This window comes from Peromyscus eremicus, chromosome 10 (assembly GCF_949786415.1).
Source record: "Peromyscus eremicus chromosome 10, PerEre_H2_v1, whole genome shotgun sequence".
Classification (NCBI taxonomy): Eukaryota; Metazoa; Chordata; class Mammalia; order Rodentia; family Cricetidae; genus Peromyscus; species Peromyscus eremicus.
This window is the reverse complement of record NC_081426.1, coordinates 57,850,417-57,872,554: the sequence shown is the minus strand read 5'-3', so window position 1 is coordinate 57,872,554 and position 22,138 is coordinate 57,850,417. Positions and strand designations below refer to the sequence as shown.

The 22,138-nt window shown below is 46.4% G+C and overlaps 2 protein-coding genes across 3 annotated transcripts in view; one reads left to right on the top strand and one right to left on the bottom strand.

The window, feature by feature from the left end:
* The first annotated feature begins 97 nt into the window (after nt 1-97).
* Rpl9 (ribosomal protein L9) lies at nt 98-3,750 on the top strand. 2 transcript variants are annotated; one of them, XM_059275911.1, is made up of 8 exons: nt 98-183; nt 799-845; nt 942-1,057; nt 1,607-1,702; nt 2,505-2,637; nt 2,942-3,022; nt 3,380-3,494; nt 3,667-3,750. In XM_059275911.1, exons 2-7 carry the CDS (start codon nt 800-802, stop codon nt 3,484-3,486), a joined length of 579 nt encoding a protein of 192 aa, XP_059131894.1. In that variant the 5' UTR covers nt 98-183; nt 799; the 3' UTR covers nt 3,487-3,494; nt 3,667-3,750. The 2 variants fall into 2 exon arrangements, with proteins under 2 accessions (XP_059131894.1, XP_059131895.1); XM_059275912.1 differs by having other exon boundaries at nt 177-201.
* Nucleotides 3,751-8,328: 4,578 nt separating this feature from the next.
* Nucleotides 8,329-22,138, bottom strand: part of Klb (klotho beta) — a 31,028-nt gene continuing 17,218 nt past the window's right edge. Inside the window, exons 2-5 of the mRNA XM_059275071.1 lie at nt 19,732-20,236; nt 16,126-16,394; nt 11,722-12,865; nt 8,329-9,574 (exon numbers count right to left, since the gene is read on the bottom strand). Coding sequence (XP_059131054.1) covers nt 9,186-9,574; nt 11,722-12,865; nt 16,126-16,394; nt 19,732-20,236 — 2,307 coding nt within the window. The 3' untranslated portion in view covers nt 8,329-9,185. The remainder of the gene's footprint in view (nt 9,575-11,721; nt 12,866-16,125; nt 16,395-19,731; nt 20,237-22,138) is intronic.

Below are 22,138 nucleotides of genomic sequence, written 5' to 3'. Positions count from 1 at the left end.
CTGATGACGACAACACGTCATCGCCGACCCTACGCGGGTCGACCTCTTCGGCGATGGACTGGTTTAGCCTTCAGCCCCGTCGCGCGCGCCCGTGGCGTCACACGCCGGCGGGCGGGCGGGCCCTGGCGGGTTACAAGAACGTGATGACGGAGGACGTTCTCTCTTTGCCCCGTCTACCGCGAGGTGAGCGGCGTCCGGTCGGTGTGTGCCCTGGGGATCCGAAGCCATCCTCCCTCTCTGGGGGACACCGGCGGCACGGGCCCGGGGCCCCGCGTCCGTGTCCCGACTGTCCCCCCAGCACGGCGGGCGTCCCTCGGACGTAGCGGCGCGGGCTGGACGTTGCGTTCCGGGCTCGCAGGCCTGTCCCCGGCCGCAGCCCTCCCGCCGTGGCGCACCGGGCCGGGCTTCCTAACATCCCTCCCGGGCCCGCCGCCCTGCATCCCGGCTCGCGCGCCCCCGGGCCACCCACCCGATGGCACGGACCCCCCTCTGCGTGTCTGTCTGTCTTTGCCCCCGGATTTCCCACCCGGCGGCTTCCGGTTGGAGCGGAACTCTGCCCAGAGTCTGGTGTAGCGCGCTCCCCGCTCCAGCCGTCTTTTTTTTTTTTTTTTTGGTTTTTCGAGACAGGGTTTCTCTGTGTAGCTTTGCTGCCTCTCCTGGAACTCACTTGGTAGCCCAGGCTGGCCTCGAACTCACAGAGATCCGCCTGGCTCTGCCTCCCGAGTGCTGGGATTAAAGGCGTGCGCCACCACCGCCTGGCCGCTCCAGCCGTCTTACCCCTGGGTGTTTGTGTTTCAGAATGAAGACCATCCTCAGCAACCAGACGGTCGACATTCCAGAGAATGGTAGGGAGGGCCTCATGCTTGGGCCTTGACGTCTGGCTTGCATGCTCTTAAGCCTTGGCCTCCGGCTTCACGGGTTCGTCCTCTCTTCTCTTGCAGTGGACATCACTCTGAAGGGGCGCACGGTCATCGTGAAGGGCCCCCGAGGAACCCTGCGGAGGGACTTCAATCACATCAATGTAGAGCTGAGTCTCCTCGGGAAGAAGAAGAAGAGGGTGAGGACTCCGCTGCTTTCTGATACTCGGGTTGCTTGTTTGCAGGGTAGTTTAGTTGTAACAGCACGAGGTTTGGTGCCTTAAGCCCGCCGTGGTGGTGCGGGCCTTTAAATCCCAGCACCGGGAAGGCAGAGGGGGGCAGATCTCTGCCAACCTGAGGCCAGTGAGTTCCCGGACAGCCAGGGCTACACAACTGAGACTTTGTCCAAGAAAAAAAAAAAATGGTGGCGTTTAACTTTTAAAACTTCAACGATGGGGTGCCTAAACTTATAGGGAATTTTGCTTACCAAACCTAATATTGTAAAACCCGGTATCTAGTATTAATGTTCCAAAATATTATCATTTAAGTAGCTTTTCAGACTTAATCCTGGGGTGACCTATGTGTTCTGCTTGATTTTTGTTTTTGTTTTGTGGTGGGGGAATCATTCTTCTGTGAGAGCCCGTGTCTGTGACATACAGTGTATTGGTCATTCGTAGGTGGTTTTGAATGCCCTTGTGGTAACCAGCTAAAAACTCTTAATTTAATTCTGAAGTCTTGTTGTATTACAGCTCCGGGTTGACAAATGGTGGGGTAACAGAAAGGAGCTGGCCACTGTCCGCACCATCTGCAGTCACGTTCAGAACATGATCAAGGGTGTTACACTGGTAAGCCAGCCCATCGGGCTGCTTTTTAATCCTGTGGAAGAAGTTTCTTGGGTGTGTTTTATATATACAGATGTCTAGTACCAGAATGGGCTGTGGACCCTGATAAGTTAGGCAATTTTTTTGTTTGTTTGTTTTGTGGGAAAGGGGTGTACCATGGATCAAGCCTAGGAATTTGCCTGGCAATCATGCTTCAGAACTTTTCTTCTTACATAGTCTGCTATAGTGTAGATTCGATTGTTGGTTGGTTGGTATGTGTGGAACTTCTGGACAGAAAAGGTCTGATTCTGCATATCTGATGTCACTGTTCAGAATCCATTCTCCAGAGATAAAGTTAATGCTGAAGAGGTTTGTTTCATGAACACACCCTATACATAACAGGTCTCTTATGTACCTGTGGTGCCCATAGTTTCCTTGAAGGACCAGACCTTTTACTTAGCTTGATAATCTGAAATAGGTAGTCTGGTGTGTCTAGTAATTCAATAAATCTAGTGCCAAAGATGAGGATCTTGGGCTCTCACTGAAAGAAGCAAGCCAGGTAGTAAAACACATGCTTCCTCCAGGAATATTACTACCGAAAGAGACAGTTGCTCCTTTGAAGTAAACCTCAACTGTATGAGACGTCTCGCAGGTCACAGATGGCAGGTTTGGTGTGGTGTGTTAAGTTTTCAGGTTACAACAAAAGCACCTTAGAGAATTTTAGAGCTGGCCCTGGTGGCGCACACCTGTGATCTAGGGGAAGCTGGAGAAGGGGCCAGCCTGAACTGAAAATGTTTTGAGATTGTTGACTATTTACTTAATTCAGGGCTTCCGCTACAAGATGAGGTCTGTGTATGCCCACTTCCCCATCAACGTCGTCATTCAGGAGAATGGGTCTTTGGTTGAAATCCGGAATTTCTTGGGAGAAAAATACATCCGCAGGGTTCGGATGAGGGCAGGTATGTGTGTGCCTTCAGGGGTGATCAGCTGCTACAGTTCTCTTCCTTGAGTCTTGGAGTGCTAGTGTTTGGCTGTGGTGAGGGTTATTTCAGAACTGTGTTACGGTAACTGTGCTAGCTTGAAGTTGGAGTTGTTTGTAGGATAAAGCAGGTTTTTATGGGTGCTGGGAATTGTCTGTTAACATCTGTAATCACAGTATGTTCAGAAGTCCGATCTAAAGTTGATGGGTGGCGTGTAGTTTTAAATAAAATTGTGTTCTGTACGGATCTCGTGTTAATCCTGTTGAATGCGCACCTCTTTTAGGCGTTGCTTGTTCTGTCTCTCAAGCCCAGAAGGATGAATTAATCCTTGAAGGAAATGATATTGAACTTGTTTCAAATTCAGGTATGTGTGCTTATGTCTGTTATCTGGCAAATTTTATCTAAGCCTTAAGGCTGAATGCATGTCTGATTTCTGTTTCAAAACTTCTGAGAGGTCAGACGTCATTCCAAATCTGTTCTGTATATACTGCATTTTGTATGTGAATACGAGGTGGTGGGTATGCAGTTCTAAGTTGATGGGTAGCCTATGGCTGGCTTTGTATCTGTATTGGGGTGTGTGCCGCTGCACTCAGTTGAGAACTGAGGGCAGTGAAGGAGTCTCCTTCCATCATGTAGGCTCCAGGGATTGAGCTCCAGTTGTTAGACTTGTAGATGAATTTGACTGGTGAAATAATGGCTTTATTTGCTTCTTCCTTTATAGCGGCTCTGATTCAGCAAGCCACGACAGTTAAAAACAAGGATATCAGAAAGTTTTTGGATGGCATCTATGTGTCTGAAAAGGGAACAGTGCAGCAGGCTGATGAGTAAGACCTCAGGTAGGTTCACATATTTATAGTTGATGGAGCTTGTTAGACTGAAAGTTATTAAATCAATACTTGCCTGTAAAGTATATCATAAATGTATTTGTTTTACTCTGTATATAAAGAACAGAACTTTCTGGGCAGGAATATTGATGAAAGTTTATGTGTATTGTGTTTCTTTTTACAGTTATCCTGCTCCAGAAACAAGATTCTTCATTTAAGTACGATTTGGGGTGTCTTTTGGGACAATAAAAGACTTGTATTAATTTGGTGCATGCTTGATCTTTTCTGATTAGTTAGCAAATAGGTCAACTGCTCTTCGAGAAACACAACAGATATTTTTTTTTTTTTCTTCATGGAAACAAGTGGCTTAAAAGAATAACAAGATACTTCAGATAACAGGCGTGTAGTATCACTGACAGGCAGTCATCCTGGTGAATGTTCAGTGGGCACTTTGGCGGGAAGATCCTAGAGGTGTTTAACTTTGGCCCAGGCATAATGACTATTTGGTGTGCGGATATGTCTCAGGAAGGGCTGAAAAGTGACAATCAGGGTGGATTCTTTGTAGTCCTCAGTACTTTCTTGGCTGTAATTCAGCTCCGAGGAGGTTGATGGAGGATCAGGCATTGGGGGCCAGCATGGATTACATGCATGAAGCAGTGAACTTGGGGGTTCCTTTGGAACATTGGGGGTTGCAGGCTTTGAATATAGTATTCTAGACATAGTAAGCCCGGGTTTTGTGTATTGTGTAAATTACATCCTACCCACCTGGTGAAGAGTGAACCCAGCAAACACTGAGGGTTATCCCCTGGACCTATAGTGACTTTCTTGGACAAGTTCTATCATGGCCTCAAACTCCTAATCCTCTTGCCTCTACCTACTCAGTGCTAGGATCACAGGCAAATGCCACCACACCCAGCTTTTGATGGGCTCAAAGAAAATTGTCCTTTGTGTGTGCGCGTGTACATGCAGTCGTGTGTTTGAGGCAGTATCTGTCTTCCGCTGTGCTGGGGTACAGACTGCCCAGTTAACTATGCTTCCCTGTGTGTCTATAGTCACGTGTGTCCAGAGGTGTCAGTTCTCCTGGAGCTGGAATTACACAGGGGAGTGATTATCAACCACTAGAAGGAGTTGTGAGAGCTGAACTCTGGAGGAGCAGTGTTAACAATTGCTGGGTGGTGGTGGCGCACCCCTTTAATCCCAGCACTCAGGAGGCAAAGGGACCAGGGTGGCCTCAAACTCAGATCCACCTGCCTCCCGGGTGCTGGGATTAAAGGGGTGTGCCACCATGCCTAACTAGTATATTTAATCCAAGCTAGGTTTGCGCATAACTCATACCCAGCTAAATCCTACAAGCTATGCAGTTTGTTTTTTGGTACTGGCCTCTGGTAGAGGCTTGTCATTAATCCATGGCAGGAAGGTCAGGAATTTGAGGCTGTGTGAGACCCTGTCTCAACCACAAAAAGGCCAGGTTGTGGCTCAGTTGATAGTGCCTTCTTAGTATTAAAGCCCCGCACTGCATATCGATCTGGCATGTACCTGTAATCCTAACCTTGCAGAAGGACAAGGGCTTCAAGGCCAGCCTCAGCTACACATTTGACCAGTTGGGGAGAAACTGCCAAAAAATTGCCAGACACCATTCACCTCCAGCCAGATGGTTCAATATAAATAATTGATATCAACCAGGTTGTTTGATAGCACTGAAGGTTAAAACCTTTTGGCCCAAGGTACTCTCCTCATTTCCCAGAGGCTAAACAAACACCAGCTAAGGCAATATTTAAAGATGTAATGAAAGATGGGTTTTACTGAATATGTAAAATGTGATACATCTTTTTCTGTAGCTACTCAATTGAGTTAGAAATGTTCTCAGTATCAGCGGTCAAACCTAGGATCATTTGTGTGCTAGGCAAGTACTATGTACCACTGAGCCATATTCCCAACCTGTGCTTGGAAACTCAGTGCATTTGCTATCACTAGATCGTGACCTAATGGTTTCCATATGATCCTTTCAAATGGGTAACTGCACACACACACTCCCCCACCCAAGTGTGGCAGCATTGGGCTAGGAACTTTACATTTGGGGGACTCAGCAAGGCAAGTTTGGGAGGGAAGGACGTGTTCTAAGCTTAGCTTAGTGGGAGCACATTGTTAAGAAGGAAAGGTTTTAGGTGGATGCGTGGTGCATCCCTGTAACCCCTGCAGTGGAGTTGAGGCAGTAATGGAGTTGGAAACCGTAACTGAACTGGGCATGATAGTGCACACCTTAATCCCAGCGCTCTGAGGCTGAGGCAGGAGGATCACTGTTAGCCAGTTTGAGGCCAGCCTAGTCTATATAATGATACCCAGTCAAACCTTGAACATATTACTTGAATAAAGGATTGATGCCAAGTTCTTCGTTAACTCCTATTACTTGCTGCATTTTCCAAAGCTAACATGGAAGCTTATAAATTTTTTTTTAAAGATTTATTTATTATGTATACAGTGTTCTGTCTACACATATCCCTGCAGGCCAGAAGAGGGCACCAGATCTCATTACAGATGGTTGTGAGCCACCATGTGGTTGCTGGGAATTGAACTCATGACCTCTGGAAGAACAGCCAGTGCTCTTAACCGCTGAGCCATCTCTCCAGCCCCCGAAGCTTATAAATTTTAAGAGGTCAATAAAATGATTTTAAAAAACTTTAAAGTTTTTCTGGAGTGAATTCCTGTGACTTAAGAAAAACCCAAGGAGGGCTACCTCAGTTGTTAAGAGCACTAATTGCTCTTGCAGAGGAGTTGGGTTTTATTCCCAGCACCTACTATGGAGGCTCACAACCATTTAACTCCAGTTCCAGAAGATCTAGTATACTCTGACCTCCAAAGGTACCAGGTGCACATCCATACATGTATGCAGGCAAAATACTCAATTCCAGGAAGGTCCCCCCCCCAAAAAACCAAGTGATTCATATCCTTTCTATGTGGCTAACAATACAGTTGTCCAGCCAACTGCAATGGGTGTTATTGTGCACAGTTCTCAAAGGAGAGTAAAAGATTCGTTGCAAGATCTACTTAGGAACTACTAAGGAGATAGGCAGGGGGAGTTCGAGGTCAGCCTGGTCTGTGTAGTGAATTCCAGGCCAGCCAGGGCTGTGCAGTCAGAACCTGTCTCAAAAACCCCCAAACATGGCGGGCCTGGCGGTAGTGGTGCACGCCTTTAATCCCAGCACTTGGGAGGTAGAGGCAGGCAGATCTCTGTGAGTTCGAGGCCAGCCTGGTCTACAAAGCGAGTTCCAGGAAAGGCGCAAAGTTACACAGAGAAACCCTGTCTCAAAAACAAACAAACAAACAAACAAACCTAAGAGCTGCTCAGTGTTTATGAGCATTGGCTGTTCTTAGAGGACCCAGGTTTGGTTTCCAGCACCCACATGTTAACTCGCATCCATCTTTACCTCCAGTTGCAGGGGTCTGATGCCTCTTCTGGCTTCCAAGGACACCAGGCATACAAGTAGTGCATACATGCATGCAGGCAAAACATCCATACACGTTTTTAAAAGGAAAAGCCTAAGACTGGCAGGGTGGTGGTTGTGGGAACCAGAAGTAGAGAAGCAGAGATTTATTGTTAGATTTGGCTAGTCCAATAGCAGCTTTATTTCTCATTACTTTTGCACGTGCTGTTTCTATGATTTTTGCAAATTAGTGATGATTAGTAAGAATCATAATTCTGCATCAGGCGGTGGTGGCGCACGCCTTTAATCCCAGCACTTAGGAGGCCAGCCTGTTCCACAGAGTAAGTTTCAGGATGGCCAGGGATAGAGAAACCCTGTCTCCGTTGGGGGTGGGGTCCTAATTGTGCCTTAAATTTGACATCTAACAATAGGTAGATCTGGAGTACAATTACAATCACCTTGCGTTTTAGGAAGAGCCACTTTTCTTGGACTCCTACATCTGAATTCCTGGAGAGAGTTGACAGTGACTGGGTAACATGGTTATTTACATTTGACTTGAAAGAATGGATGTGGATGGGTACACATTCAAATCATCCCTAGTGTTTGTAATCAAATCAAGCGTAGTTCCTTGGATAAAAATATCCAAATTGAGATTTACTTAGTGCTAGCCTTAAAAGGTAAAATAAAATTAACTCATTCAAACTAACAGGCTAGATTCATCAGAGTTACAGTGACTTGTTCCACATATCATAGTTGTATTCAGTACCTATGTGCATAAGAAAGTTATGAAGCTCTAAGAGACAGAGCAGGACTCTGAATAATGGTAATGTCTTTGACCTTTACCCATAGTAAAATCTACGTCTTTTTAACTTTCCTAACATGCCTCAAAATCAGGGGTTAGGGGTAATGTCAGCTTATTATAAAATGGAAATTGCTATGCTGCAAGGCTAAGTGAGCTTGCTCTTCACAGACACTTGGGTCTAGTTGTCTAATGAGTTATGAAAGCTACTTTTTTTTTTTCTTAAGATTTATTTATTATGTATGCAGTGTTCTGCCTGCATATATGGCTGCAGGCCAGAAGAGGGCACCAGATCTCATTACAGATGGTTGTGAGCCACCATGTGGTTGCTGGGTATTGAACTCAGGACCTTTGGAAGAGCAGTCAGTACTCTTAACCGCTGAGCCATCTCTCCAGCCCCCGAAAGCTACTTTTAAAATCAGGAGTCCGCCGGGTGGTGGTGGCGGCGGCAGCGGCGGCGCACGCCTTTAATCCCAGCACTCGGGAGGCAGAGCCAGGCGGATCTCTGTGAGTTCAAGGCCAGCCTGGACTACCAAGTGAGTCCCAGGAAAGGCGCAAAGCTACACAGAGAAACCCTGTCTCGAAAAACCAAAAAAAAAAAAAAAAGTCAGGAGTCCAAGCTGAGTATGGTGGGCACCCCTTTAGTCCCAGCACTCTGGAGGCAGAGGCAGGTGGATCTCTGAGTTCAAGACCATCCTTGTCTACAGAGCAAGTTTTAGGATAGGGAAAGCTACACAAAAATACCCCATCTTGAACCTTCTCCCCCAATCAGAAGTCCTGTAAGAGAGCTCACAAAATTGAATGTTTAAGAAATGCCCGGTTTTTGTGTTTGATTTTTTGAGAAAAGCTAAGATTGGTGTGTTTTAGATCCTACACTTTTAACTACCTATAGACAAAACATCTGAAATCCTGTTGTGTTTCTACATTCCATCTGAAGACTATCTGACCTAAACAGAAGAGCACCTTGTTAGAAGTGACAGCATGTGTCACTTACTGTCCAGTTTAAAGAATAGTTTTAGCTGGGCGGGGTGGTGTACACCATTAATCCCAGCACTCAGAAGGGTGAAGCAGGTGGATCTCTGTGAGTTCCAGGACAGCCAGAGCTACACAATAGACCCTGTTCAAAAACAACAAAATAGTTTTAAACTATGAAGTCCAAAACAATAAAGTTTCACTTTTTAAAATGAGTTCCTTTACCATGAATAGTGATTGCTATTTACAGAAGAGAGCTAGAGAAAAATGATGTGAAACGGCGCTTCACACTTCCTGACGCCATTTTTGGAGTCTTCCCCAGGATTACTGTCAGGATGAAGCCTCCAGCCCCAAGAACTGAATTCACTGATTGTCAATACCTAAGGGAATGATTTGAACCACACTGAAAGGCATCGATTGTCATCACCTTGGTTACAGCTGTCTCTCACATTGTGAGTTACCAGTATATGGAACTGGAGTGAACCTTTAAACTATGTCAGAAATGATAGTCTAGCTAAGAACTCGACTGTGGCCTTTCTTCAATGGTATATTTTGTAAGTTCTTTGCTTTCCGAAATTTTCTTTTCTTTCGATGATGAAAAACGGTGATTGACAGCAGCAGAGCCAGAGTGGAGATGAAGCAACAGCCGAAGAAGATGAGTGGTTTCTTCTGGGTGAGATAGGAGCAGAGGGTGCACTCTGTGTCCTCTGGAGGCCGACCGCATGCGGGACTGCTGGTCTCGGAGGGGAAGCCACTGCTGCTGATGACCTTGCTGTAGAACTCGACAGAGGACTTAGCTTTGAATTCAGATGTGAAAAATCCAAATCTAGGCTTTGATTTCTCTTCAGTCAGTTTGAATGCATAATAACCTTTGATTTTGACCTTGTCGATGAGGTATGCTAGAAAAAACAAAACAAAACAGAAAAGAACATGGTGATCACAAGTGGACAGTAAAGTATCTTTGAATAAGAATTTAGTTTTAGTTTTCGCCGGGTGGTGAGCGCGCCTTTAACCCCAGCACTCCGGAGGCAGAAGCCAGGTGGATCTCTGTGAGTTCGAGGCCAGTCTGGGCTACAGAGTGAGTTCCAGGACAGGCACCAAAACTATACAGAGAAACCCTGTCTTGAAAAACAAAACAAACCAAAAAACAAAAAAGAATTTAGTTTTCAGGGCTGGAGAGATGGCTCAGTGGTTAAAAGCACTGACTGCTCTTGCAGAGGACCAGTTCCTAGCTCCCACATGGTGGCTCCCTTGCTCTGTCTTGACCTCCACAGGCACCAGGCACACATGTGGTAAACAGATATGCATGGAGGCAAAACACTCATACACAAAATAAAAATATTAAAAAAAAATTAGTTTTCATTGAAACTAAGGTCAGGTCAATAAAAAGGCATGAAGTCATGATTTTCATTAAGGCTTTGTTTTGGAGACGGGATCTCATGTATTCCAGGCTGGCCTCTAACTCCCTATGTAAGCGGAAGACCACTGTTAACTTGTGACCCTCCTACCACGTCCTCCAGAGGGCTGGGATTGCGTGCTTCTCCACCATGCCTGGCTTATGTGTGTTAGGGATTTACCCCGGAGCTTTCTGTATACGAGGCAGACACCACCAACTATGTCCGCAGTCCGTTTTTGGTTGATTCCAGCCCCCAAATATATTTCCATATATTGAGCAATCTATTCTAAGGAGGTAATTAGAAATGGCATTTTTGCACAAAGATAAATTTTTCAGTGGGGTGGTTCTCCCACCTAAAGAATGATTGAATACATGACATGCTTATTGATAGGACATTAAGCATCCATTAACATTCTTAAGAGTTTTTAATGACATGAAACACATCTAATGTTTTAAAGGGTGGGGCAGGTGTGGTTGCACATGTCTGAAACCTCAAGTGGAGGCAGCAGAGGCAGGAGAACAAGAGTTCATGACAAGCCTAGGGCACATGAGACCCTCCGTCTGGAGAGAAGGTCGACTACATGGCTGTTTTGTGGTTCCCTGGTAGGTTGACTGCTTAGCGCACATAAAGCCCAGCACCACACACACAAAAGTTAGGGGCTGGGCATGTAGGCCAGTGGTAGAGTTCTTGCTTCATATGCATGAGGTCCTTGGTTAAATTCCCAGCTCCACAGAAACGGAAGAGTTAGGGATATGAGGATGTAGCTTTTAGTACAGCCAAATGGAACCTGAGTTCAACTCCCCAAACAAGCAAACAAGGTGTATGCAAAGCGTAACAGCTTGAGCTCAATTGTATTAAGAATATCTCAGGAGGCCAGGCAGTGGTGGCGCACTCCTTTAATCCCAGCACTCGGGAGGCAGAGCCAGGTGGATCTCTGTGAGTTCGAGGCCAGCCTGGTCTAGAGAGCAAGATCCAGGAAGGCACAAAAAGGCTACATAGAGAAACCCTGTCTCGAAAAACAAAACAAACAAACAAACAAACCAAAAAAAAAAAAAAAAAAAAAAAAAAAGATGATCTAAGAAGTGCACTGGAAGTAATCCAAAATTCATTGTGTTTTTCTTGGGAAGTGAGATTTTAGGTGTTATTTAGGGGGGAAAATGCTTTCCAAATTTTCCATAATGAGTTTATGTCACTTCATTAAAGTCCAGATGTGGTGATCTAGGCTTGTAATTGCACTTCTTGGAATGCTGAGGCAGGAGGAGAGGGGTCAGCCTGCATTGGAGGCCAGCCTGGGTGACTAGGCCCTGTCTAAAAAACATTAATGATGAACTTAAAAATTAAGCTGGGCATGGTGGTGCATGCCTTTAATCCCGACACTCGGTAGGCAGAAGCAGTTGGGTCTCAGTGAGTTTGAGGCCAGCCTGGTCTACACAGTGGGTTCCAAGACAGTCAGGACTAAAGAGACTCTAAAAAAAGAAGAAAAAAAAAAAGCCCTAAAAATTCAATAATAAAGGCCCATTATAAGGAGGAAATCCAATGGTCAGGAGCCACAAATCTGAATTGCTGGTTATCTTTGTGCCCAGGTTTTCGTTGCGGTCAATTCATATACCTCTTCCCACCCCACTGTATGTGAGCTCCCCAAACCTCACCTTTCAGAGCCTCCTGGATGTACTTCTCCAAGTAGTACTTTCGGATCCGATCGTTCTCCAGAGCCAGATCATCGATGCCATTGGCTGTGATGTAGATGTCCATGTCCCCGTAGTTCCTCCGGATCCACCCAAGCAGCTTGCGTACTCCCCAGGGCGTTACAGCCAGGCGGCTGGGCGAGCTCAGGCGGGTGATGTCCTGCAGGAACTGGACGTCCCTATCTGCCACAGAGCGGCTGCTGTTCAGCTGCTTGTGTATCACGAACCTGGTCGTGAAGTGGTTCAGCGCATAGAAGTCGATGGTGCCCTTCACCAGCCTGCTCTCCTTGTGGGTGAAGCGCGGCAGGACGGAGCTGGACAGCCCTCTCTGGTTCTTAGAGGCAATATACTCCTTCATGGCTAACGGGTAGTCCCCAGTCTTGAAGAGCGGATCCGCGAACCAGGCGATCTCAAACTGGAGGAAGCGCTCAGCTGCCTTCCAATGTGAGTCCACATAGGGGTTGGCAGGTTCCGCCCAGTCAGAATGTAGGGAGAGCGACACAGCCCCACGCTGGACCGGCCTATACAGCCTGTCGTAGAGGTGCCAGACCTGGGCGTGGGCGATCATCAGGTTATGGGCTGCACGGTAGCTGTCATTACTCGTGCGGTTGTACATGTCACTCAGCCTATTAGGCTCGTTAATGGTGATCCAGAGCTTCACCCAGTCCCCCAGTTCCCGGAAGCAGAGCCCCGCGTAGTCCTGGAAGGCCTTGGCGGTGTATGTGTTCAGCCATCCCCCGCTGTTCAGAAGTGGCTCAGGGAGGCCTAGGTGGGAATGGGTGGGGTGGTACAATGTCACCATGGGGGAGACGCCCAGCTTCAGTCCTTCACTCAGGATACACCGATAGTACCTTAGCACTTGTCTATTAACTTGAGACAGATTGCCAGTGGGAAGGATAGAGGTCCAGTCCAGAGCAAACTGGTAGTGGGTGACTTTCATTTTGGCCAACATCTCAACTCGGTTTTTGATGCTCACGTAATCTGTGCAATGGGATGGCCTTGTTTTTAGCATTACTCCTTCCACTCGCTGTAGCAATCTGTTGCCAGTGGCGTTCCACACATACAGGTGAGGGTCGATAAACTGTGGGGAGGACACCATGAACTCCGGCTGTGGAAAGCAAGCACATTCAGGTAAATCAAGTGTGTCTCCTACCATATCCCACCCCATCAGATCGGAAGAACTGAGCTTACGAAGCAAGATAAAATAAATTACTTTGTCCTTCATAACGGTCTCCGTGTTCTGGCTGTACTGTTGGTAACATGGGAGAAGCGCCTTGTCCTAGCCCTTCAAATCTCCAGGGAGACCAGAAAATACAGGGAAGGAACCGCAGAGAGGAGAGGGGGAGCATTTGTTTGAGGAAAGCCTAAGAGGCCATTTTCCAGCTCATTTGACCTACAAATCCAGGTTATATGGCATCTGGTGTGATGGTGTTGAAATGCATCAGGAAAGTGGCCTGGTGCCCTCAGTTGAAGGCGGTTATGAAAGATGGATTCTAAGTCCTGTCCTCAGCTGATGACAGGCGTAAAAATGAGCTTGTAAAGGACCCACTGAGAGCAGGCAGCACTTGCATTCAGAGGAGAGCCAGACCGTCCCTGAAAGACACTGTGGGAGGGGGTGACAGGAGGCAGTGACCCCTAGCAAGCACTGACTAACTCTCAGCAAGTCTTATTTGAAAAGTCCAAGCGATAGCCTAGAGTAGTGGTCATGTCTATAATCTCGGCTCCCAAGAGGCTGAAGCAGGAGGATTACTACAAGTGTGAGGCCAGCCTGGGCTATATAGCAGAGACTACGAGATAAATAAATAACTTTGTCCTTCATAACGGTCTCTGTGTTCTGGCTATTCTGTTCGTAATATGGGAGAAAAAGCCTTATCCTTCTAACCCTTCAAAAAAATTTTTTTAAAGGAAGGAAGGTCCGCCGGGTGGTGGTGGCGCACGCCTTTAATCCCAGCACTCAGGAGGCAGAGCCAGGTGGATCTCTGTGAGTTCGAGGCCAGCCTGGGCTACCAAGTAAGTTCCAGGAAAAGGCGCAAAGCTACACAGAGAAACCCTGTCTCAAAAAACCAAAAAAAAAAAAAAAAAAAGGGAAGGAAGGTCCAAGGATACCCCGTTTTCACACAGTATCTCCTGCACCATGTGTCTGTGAGCATGGCACTCACTCAGCAGCAGAGTATGGAATGTTCTCCCTGTGCGAGGAGCTTCAGTTACGAGGGGGAAAGACAGTGAGATAACCTCAAATCCTGAAGATTGACTTTGGATCTCCCAGCCTTTCTGCCTCGGAGACTCACGGACTTTTCTGTCTTCCTTTTCCTTTGTGTGTGTGTGTGTGTGTGTGTGTGTGTGTGTGTGTGTGTGTGTGTGTCGGCTCATACAGCCCAGGTTAGCCTTAAACCTAATAAGTACCTGAGGATGACCTGGAACTCCTGCTTCTCTTGTCTCCGTTTCCCAAGTGTTGGGCTTACAGGCATATAGCGCTCCACCTAGTTAATTCGATGCTAGGGATCAAACCCAGGGCCCTGTGCATGTTAGGCAGGCACTGTACCAACTAAACTATATCCTCAGCCCTGAATCTCCCTCTTTGAGCTTCGGCTGTACAATCAGATGGGGATGGCCCTGTGTCACCCCCCAGGTGCACTGTGGGGAAGGCGGGGTCTCAACTGGAAGCCATCATAGAAAGGTAAGGTGGCCGGGCACTGGTGGCACACGCCTTTAATCCCAGCACTCGGGAGGCAGAGGCAGGCGGATCTCTGTGAGTTCGAGGCCAGCCTGGTCTATAGAGCGAGATCCAGGAAAGGCACAAAGCTACACACAGAGAAACCCTGTCTTGAAAAACAAACAAACAAAAAAAAAAAAAAAAGAAAAGAAAGAAAGGTGAGGTGACTTGGGTTTAGTTCCAGAGCAGCTAGGGCTACACAAAGAAACCCAGTCTCAAAAAACTAAGAAAAGAAAAGAAAACAAAAGATGTAAGAAGAACATTTCCAAATTTGAGATTAATTAGAGCAAGGAAAAAAAAATCTGTACTTGGGTTAAAGTACTTTCCCCCCTGTGGCTGAATTTAAATGCACCAGGAAAACTGATAATTAACCTTTGGTAAATATTTCCCTTCTAATTGTTTTCTCGTGTGTCATCTTTCATAGTCTAATTACAAGGTCATATTATTGCCCACTTGCCATCTGCCAACCGGTTATCTAGAACATTAAACGGAGAGAACATTGACCATGTGAGCATGAAGTTCAGCCTGTGCATAATGAATGACCTCAGCAGCTCCAGTGTTTTGAAAACTTCAGGACATCCCGGTATCGTTGAAAAGATGTTCATAAAAGGTCATTTCGCCACAAAACAAGGCAAGATCAGGCAAAACGCACTGCACTCTACAGACCCCCAGAAAACACTAGCTGTGGACAACGCAGGTGGTTATCTGCTAAGAGCCCACGTAAAGATGATGCACCCCAAGTGGAAGAGGGCCAGTAGGAGAGTGAGGGATGTGATGGGGAGGTGAACACCACGGAAGTGTATTGTACATACATGTGAAGGGGTGATACTGAAACACACTAGTGTAATTAACATGTGACAATGAAAACCAGGGGATTCAGGCTGGGGAGATGGCTCAGGGGGTGGAACACCTACTCAGTAAGCCTGGTTCCCCAAGTTCAATCCTTCACACCCAGATAAAGGCGGAGGGAAAGAACCAACTCCACAAGTTGGTCTTCTAACCTCCGCAAATGCTGCGATATGCACTGTGCTGGTTTGAAAGAAAATGGCCCCCCAAGGGAGTAGCGCTATCAGGAGGTGTGGCCTTGTTGGAGGAAGTGTGTCACTGTGGGGGCGGGCTTTGAGGTCTCTTTTCTCAAGTTTCCCTCAGGGTGACAGTCAGCCGACTTCCTGTTGCCTGCAAGATGGAGCACTCTCAGCTCCAGCACCGCATCTGCCTGCACGCTGCCATGCTCTCCACCATGATGATAATGGACTGAACCTCTGAAACTGTAAGCGAGCTGGCCCAATTAAATGCTTTCTTTCTAAGAGTCACCATGGTCGTGGTGTCTCTTCACGGCAATAGAAACCCTAGCTAAGACATGCACCACATTACATATACAATTAAATGTAATAATGTTTTTAAAACTGACGACTCAGGGTTGGAGAGATGTCTCAGCAGTTAAGAGCACTGACTAGTATTTCAGAGCACCTACATGGATGTTCATAACTATCTGTATATCCTGTCCTAGAATATCCAGTGCCCTCTTCTGGCCTCTGTGGGCACCAGGCACGCAGACGTACATGCAAGCAAAACATCCAAACACGTAACATTTGTAAAAACATGTTGTGCCCTCTCTCCCCTAGTGTGTGACTCATCTAGAAGCAGCCACTTACCTTAAGAACAGACTCGGTGACCCCCCAGGAGAAGTCACAGGGAAACTGGCCCTGCACATCTGGCGTCGACTCTTTCGAAGGGAAACCGTTTTCTTGTATGATCTGTCTGTAGTAATGTGCCGAGGTCTTGGGTTTCCTCTCCTTCTGCTCACTATTAAAATCCACATAAAACAGTCCTCGGCGGGTCCTGTAGGCATCCTGCCATTCAAAGCCGTCCAGGAGCGACCAGGCTGTGTAACCAAACACTCGGATTTCATCAAACTTTATTGCTGCACGGAGGAAAGGAAGCAGGGATTATCAGGGAGCTAAACACGTTTACGGCTTCATTAACAACAAGCAAGGCCTGACATATCACAGCAGCAACATTTTTCCTAAATATCAGCCCTTTTAAATCAAACAAAAAAAAGTGTTGGCTTGGGGCATCTGCCACAAAGCTTGACAACATCAGTCAGAGACCTGCATGGTGGGAAGAGAAAAGTTGTCCTCTGACTTCCAAATGCACCTCACACACAAAATGAATAAATGCTACACACTCCCTACACAAATAGTTGACAGTTAAGGATCTCATTAAAAAACATTTCTGATAGTTAAAAAAAATTATTTTATTTTATTTTGCAAGACATGGTTTCTCTGTGTAACAGTCTTGGCTGTCCTGGACTTGCTTTGTAGACCAGGCTGGCCTCGAACTCACAGAGATTCACCTGCCTCTGCCTCCCAAGTGCTGGGATTAAAGGTGTATGCCTCTGCTGCCCGGCTATTTAAAAATTGTTTAATCATGTTGTTTAGCAGGGTATAATGGTACTTGCCTTTAATTTCAACACTCAGGATGCAGAGGAGGGCGGATCTCTGAGTTCAAGGTTAACTTGGTCTACATATTGAGTCCTAGGTCAGCCAGAGCTACATGGTGAGACCCTGTCTCAAATTTTAAAAAAAATGGAGGGGGGGAGCTGTATTTAGTGTGCAAATCTGTGTCCTGGGGCATGGGGCATCGGTTTCAGAGCCTTTGGGGATGTAGATGTGTACTAGTGACCTGGACTTATTCATTCTGAGTTTGGGCGGGTTCCTGCTTGTGCACAACTGTCCATTCTGTGATATTCTCCTTCAGGGACTGAAATACCAGCTCTCAGGACGACCATAAGCAAATGTAGACAGGAGGCGTGGTAGCAGAGAAGTGGTGTTAGAAGTGGCTGGGCTGAAGGGCAGCAGGCCCGAGGCCAGATCCTGCTGTGACTGTGGGAGGGAGCTATTGGGCAAGGTTTGCAATGGCCATTTCCTCATTTGCAAACAGAAAATATTGGAAAAGATAATCCCTAAGGACTTTTCTCACTAGGTAAAAATGAGATACGAAGACTTTGATCCCAGCACTTGAGAGGCAGAGGCAGGCAGATCTCTGCGAGTTCAAGACCAGCCTGGTCTACAATAAAAACTGAAATTAGCCCTGAATAATTTTTTAAAAATTATTATTTTTGCTTATTAACAAAAATTTCATTTCATGTGTAGGAGTGTTTTGCCTGCATGTGTATCTGTGAACTACCTATGTGTCTGTGTACATGGTGGCCAGAATAGGGCATTAAATCCTCTAGAATGGAGTTATAAACAGTTGTGAGCTGTCATGTGGGTGCTGGGAATTGAACTCAGGACCTCTGTAAGAGCAGCCTCAACCTACCTTGAATCATTTTAATTAAAAAACCCAAACAAACAAACAAACAAACAAAAAAAAAAACCACCCTTCATTTCTCTCACAGAAATGCTTCATTTCTGCATTCTGGGGCTTTATCATTAACACTTTTTTTTAAAAGGTAGAAAATCCTTTTTTGAAAGAAAGGTAGACAACCATGGCAGAAGATTCCAAAAAGGCAAATGTATTTCAACAAGCCATAGTTCTGGGCCCATGGTGGTGTGGTGTTGTGAGGAGGGGTGGAATAGAAACCCCTCTTGCCCAAGGGCATGGCACTTGACCCAGGGGCCTGTTGGTAGTGTTCATGTTCCTGTGGCCCAGGGCCTGATCTGGCTGTATTTCATGCTGTTCCTTCTTGCACAGTGGGGCAGTGAGGCCAGGAGAGGGACTTGCTCTTTCTTTTCTAAGATTTATTTATTTATCTTATGTATATGAGTGCTCTATCTGCATGTACACCTTTATGCCAGAAGAGGGCATCAGATCCCACTATAGATGGTTGGGAGCCACCAAGTGGTTGCTGGGAATTGAACTCAGACCTCAGCCTTTGCTCTTAACCTCTGAGCCATCTCTCCAGCCTAGTCCCAAGACTTGCTCTTTCTGAAAATCCTTCCTGAAGCCTCTTTCCTGCAGGAGCTGGGATTTCTCTCCACATTTAGGACTTATTTTTGAAGTTCTACTTTATGTATTGTGGTGGGAGGTCTGTGTGTGTGTGTGTGTGTGTGTGTGTGTGTGCGCGCGCGCGTGCGCGCGTGCAGTGCATGTGTGTGGATGAATGCATGCCCTAGTGCATGTGTGAGGACAACTTGTTGAAGTCACTTCTCTCTTTCCACCATGTGAGTCCCCAGACTGAATTCGGGGTCTGGCTTGGTGGGGCAAGTGCCTTTCCTGGCTGAGTCATCCCACCTGTCCTGCACCCAGCTGTGTGTGTGGGTGCTGGGGGTCAAATTCAGGTCCTCTTGCTTTCATAGTAAGTGCTTGACCCTCTTAGCCTGCTCCCTAGCTCCAATATGTAGGACTTCGAAAGAGCAGCTCAGCTGGAGAAAGACCCACAGGAATTCTACTCAGGCAGGATGGAGCCTGATCTGATGGGGACACCCTGAGCCGTCTTTGGCCTCCTCATTTCCATTGGCCTGTAGATGTCACTGCCTGAGCAGTGAATGAGGTGACACTGAGGTAGAAAAAAAAAATCTCCAAGAGTGTAGAAATGGCTCAGCTTCGTTTTCAGAACTTGCATTGTTCAAACATGTCAAGATGTTCACATGCCAGGCGGTGGCGGGGGCAGCGCACGCCTTTAATCCCAGCACTTGGGAGGCAGAGGCAGGCAGATCTGTGAGTTTGAGGCCAGCCCGGTCTACAGAGTAAGTTCCAGAGTAGCCAGGGCTATGCAGAGAAACCCTGTTTTGAAAAACAAAATAAACAAACAAAAAACCACCACCACCAACAACAACAACAAAAAAATCACTCTTGATAGGAAACTTTAAACATATCTCCATATGTCCTTTATGAAGAAAGAAACAGCTGGGTGGTAAATGCCTGTAATCCTAGCATTTAGGAGTAGAAACAGAACACTGTATACATAGTAAGTAAATAAATCTTGAAAAAAAAAAGTGCTTAAGAAAAAGAAAAAAATAAAAACCATCATCAATAATGACATATTCAAGGTAACTAGCTTAAATAAAACCTTGAGCTGGGGTCGGAGAAAATAGCTCAGCAGTTAGAGATGCTTGTAGCTCTTCCTGAGCTTCCTGAGTTTGGTCCCTCACACTAATATCAGTCAGGTGGCTCACAACTGCCTGTAACTCCAGCTCCAGGCCATCCAACTCCCTCTTCTGGCCTCCCAGAGCACCTGTACACATGTGGCATACACTCACACGAGTAAACATACACACACATATGCTTACTAAAAATTGAGCCAGAGGGCAACCAACCTTGAAGAACCTGGTTGAGGAAGTTCTTCATCATGTAGATGGCCGTGGTGTCCTCTGTTTTTATGTAACTGTCTGTGAACCAGCCATTCTCCGAAATCAAGATTCGAGGGTTGTCGTACTCCAGTTTAATCCAGTTCAGCACCTGTCTTAAGCTGAGCGATACATTTTGCCCCATTTTCACCACGGTGTTCGAAGGCCTGAAATTGTTGGGCCCGAAGGAAAAGGCAAAGAAGTCAGCCGTGCCCCTCACCTCCTCCTTCTCTGCCTCAGAGAACACGGATATGTCGGGCATCGTCTGCAGGTACTCAGGGTATTGGCCGTCCCCGTGGATGGGGTTGGCGAACCATCCAAGCACAGAAGCCATGGAGTGTTGGCAACTCACTACATCCGCCATGTCTTCCGTTCTGTTTGGTTCTATCCAATGGGACCCCAAGGTAATGGACAGCCAGCCCTTCTGCTTGGGGCGGAAGTTCTTGTCATAGTTGTGCCATACTTTCGAATGAGCCTGATGGGAAAGAAAACATCATTGGTCTTCACTGTTCCTACTCACTGGGGTTGTGACAGGGTTAGTAAATCCTGGACAGTTCAAAAAAAATTTTTTTTGATTACATTTACTTATTTGTGTGTGTGTGTGTGTATGTGTGTGTGTGTGTGTGTGTGTGTGTGTGTGTGTGTGTTTGTGCACATGCCAAGGCAAACATGTCCAGGTCAGAGGACGACCTTGGGGAGTTGGTTTTCTCTTTCCACCGTGTGGGTCTTGGAGAACAAATTCAAGTCAGCAGGCTTGGCAGCAAGCTTATTTACCTGCTGAGTCATTTGGATGGCCCCAACACCCAGCCTTTTTCCATGAATCCTAAAAATTAAATTCAAGTCCTCATGCTCGTGTGGCAAGCAGTTTGCTCTCTGAGATATCTCTTCAGCCCCTTTTGGTCCTGATGTAGAAGGCCAGGACCGTGCAGGCTGCTGAGTCTGTAAATGGATAACAATAGAGTCCACGAAGGGGATGTTGTGAGGGTTGTTAACACTGTAAATAACTTTAGAACAGCTGAGTAGTGGTGGCACATGCTTTAATCCCAGCACTCAGGAGACAGAGGCAGGCGGATCTATGTGAGTTGGAGACTAGCCTGGGCTACAGAGTGAGTTCCAGGAAAGGCACAAAGCTACTCAGAGAAACCCTGTCTCAAAAAACAAAACAAACAAACAAACAAACAAAGAATGAAGTGTGTGAAGGAGAAACAGGGAACTCCATCAAACAAAATATTATGAAAACTACTTAAAAGCCAAAAATGTGGTCTAGCAGAGCTGTGAGCTAAAGAAGAGACCAAGAGAGACTCAATTCAGGGTTCTAGACAAGGCTACTTCTCTATTCTGGCCACCCATGGGGTTGCCCTTCATCTGTGTCACGGCCGCCGCGATTCTCCAAAGCATTTGGCTTGCTTCTTTTGAGACACGTCTCCTCCAGCCTCGGTCAGTGTGGAACTTGATGTATAGTGGAGGATGACCTTGAACTTCTGACCCTCTGACCTCTACCTTCCGAGTACTGGGATCTCAGGTGTGCACCACCATGCCTGGTTTATGGGGTACTGGGTATTGTCCAAGGGCTTTGGGCATGTTAGGCAAGCCCGCTAGCTACCAGGGAGGTATATCCCAGCCCACTGGCTTGCCTCCCAGCGTCTCTCTTCATTTCGCTCAATTTCTCCTGTTCAAGTGTTTTAAAAAGACAAATATATACCCCTCCATTATTTGTTGCTGTTCTTGGTTGGTTGGTTGGTTGAGAAAGGGTCTCACTATGTGGAACTTCAGCTGGTGTGGAACTCACTATGTAAAACAGGCCAGACTGGAATTCACAGAGGTCTGCTTGTCTCTGCCTCCTGAGTGCTGGGATGAAGGGTGTGTGCCTCCATGCCCTGCCGTTACTATTTTTGACCTGTGACCACTTTTCAGTTTTGTTCCTTAGTTTTCTTCCACTCACCCGAGATGTTTTCTACCAGGATGAACCATCGATGACTGCCTTTTCATAAGTCAAAAACAACCAGTCACAAGCAATGAATTCGCACTTGATAAATCCTATAGACCCAAATTCCATTAATATTCTATTAATCTTGCTAGAGTGGGGAAAGTAAGCATTGATGTAAATGGTAAGGATTTCAAAACTAGTGCCTACCAGCTTTATGTAAAAAAAAAAAAAAAAAGCAAATCATTCCTGGAGAAATTTTCTAGAGGAAGACATTTAGAATGATTACCTCAGCAGTAGGTCCTTACTTACCACCCGACCCCCGTCCTCTCTGTGTTTTCCTTGCTGGATCCTGGAACAATTTAGCATTCAAATGTTCAAGTCATTGTGATTTCCTTTCTTCTGAGACTAGGATTCATAATGTACCCCAGGCTAGCCTCCAAACCACAGTCC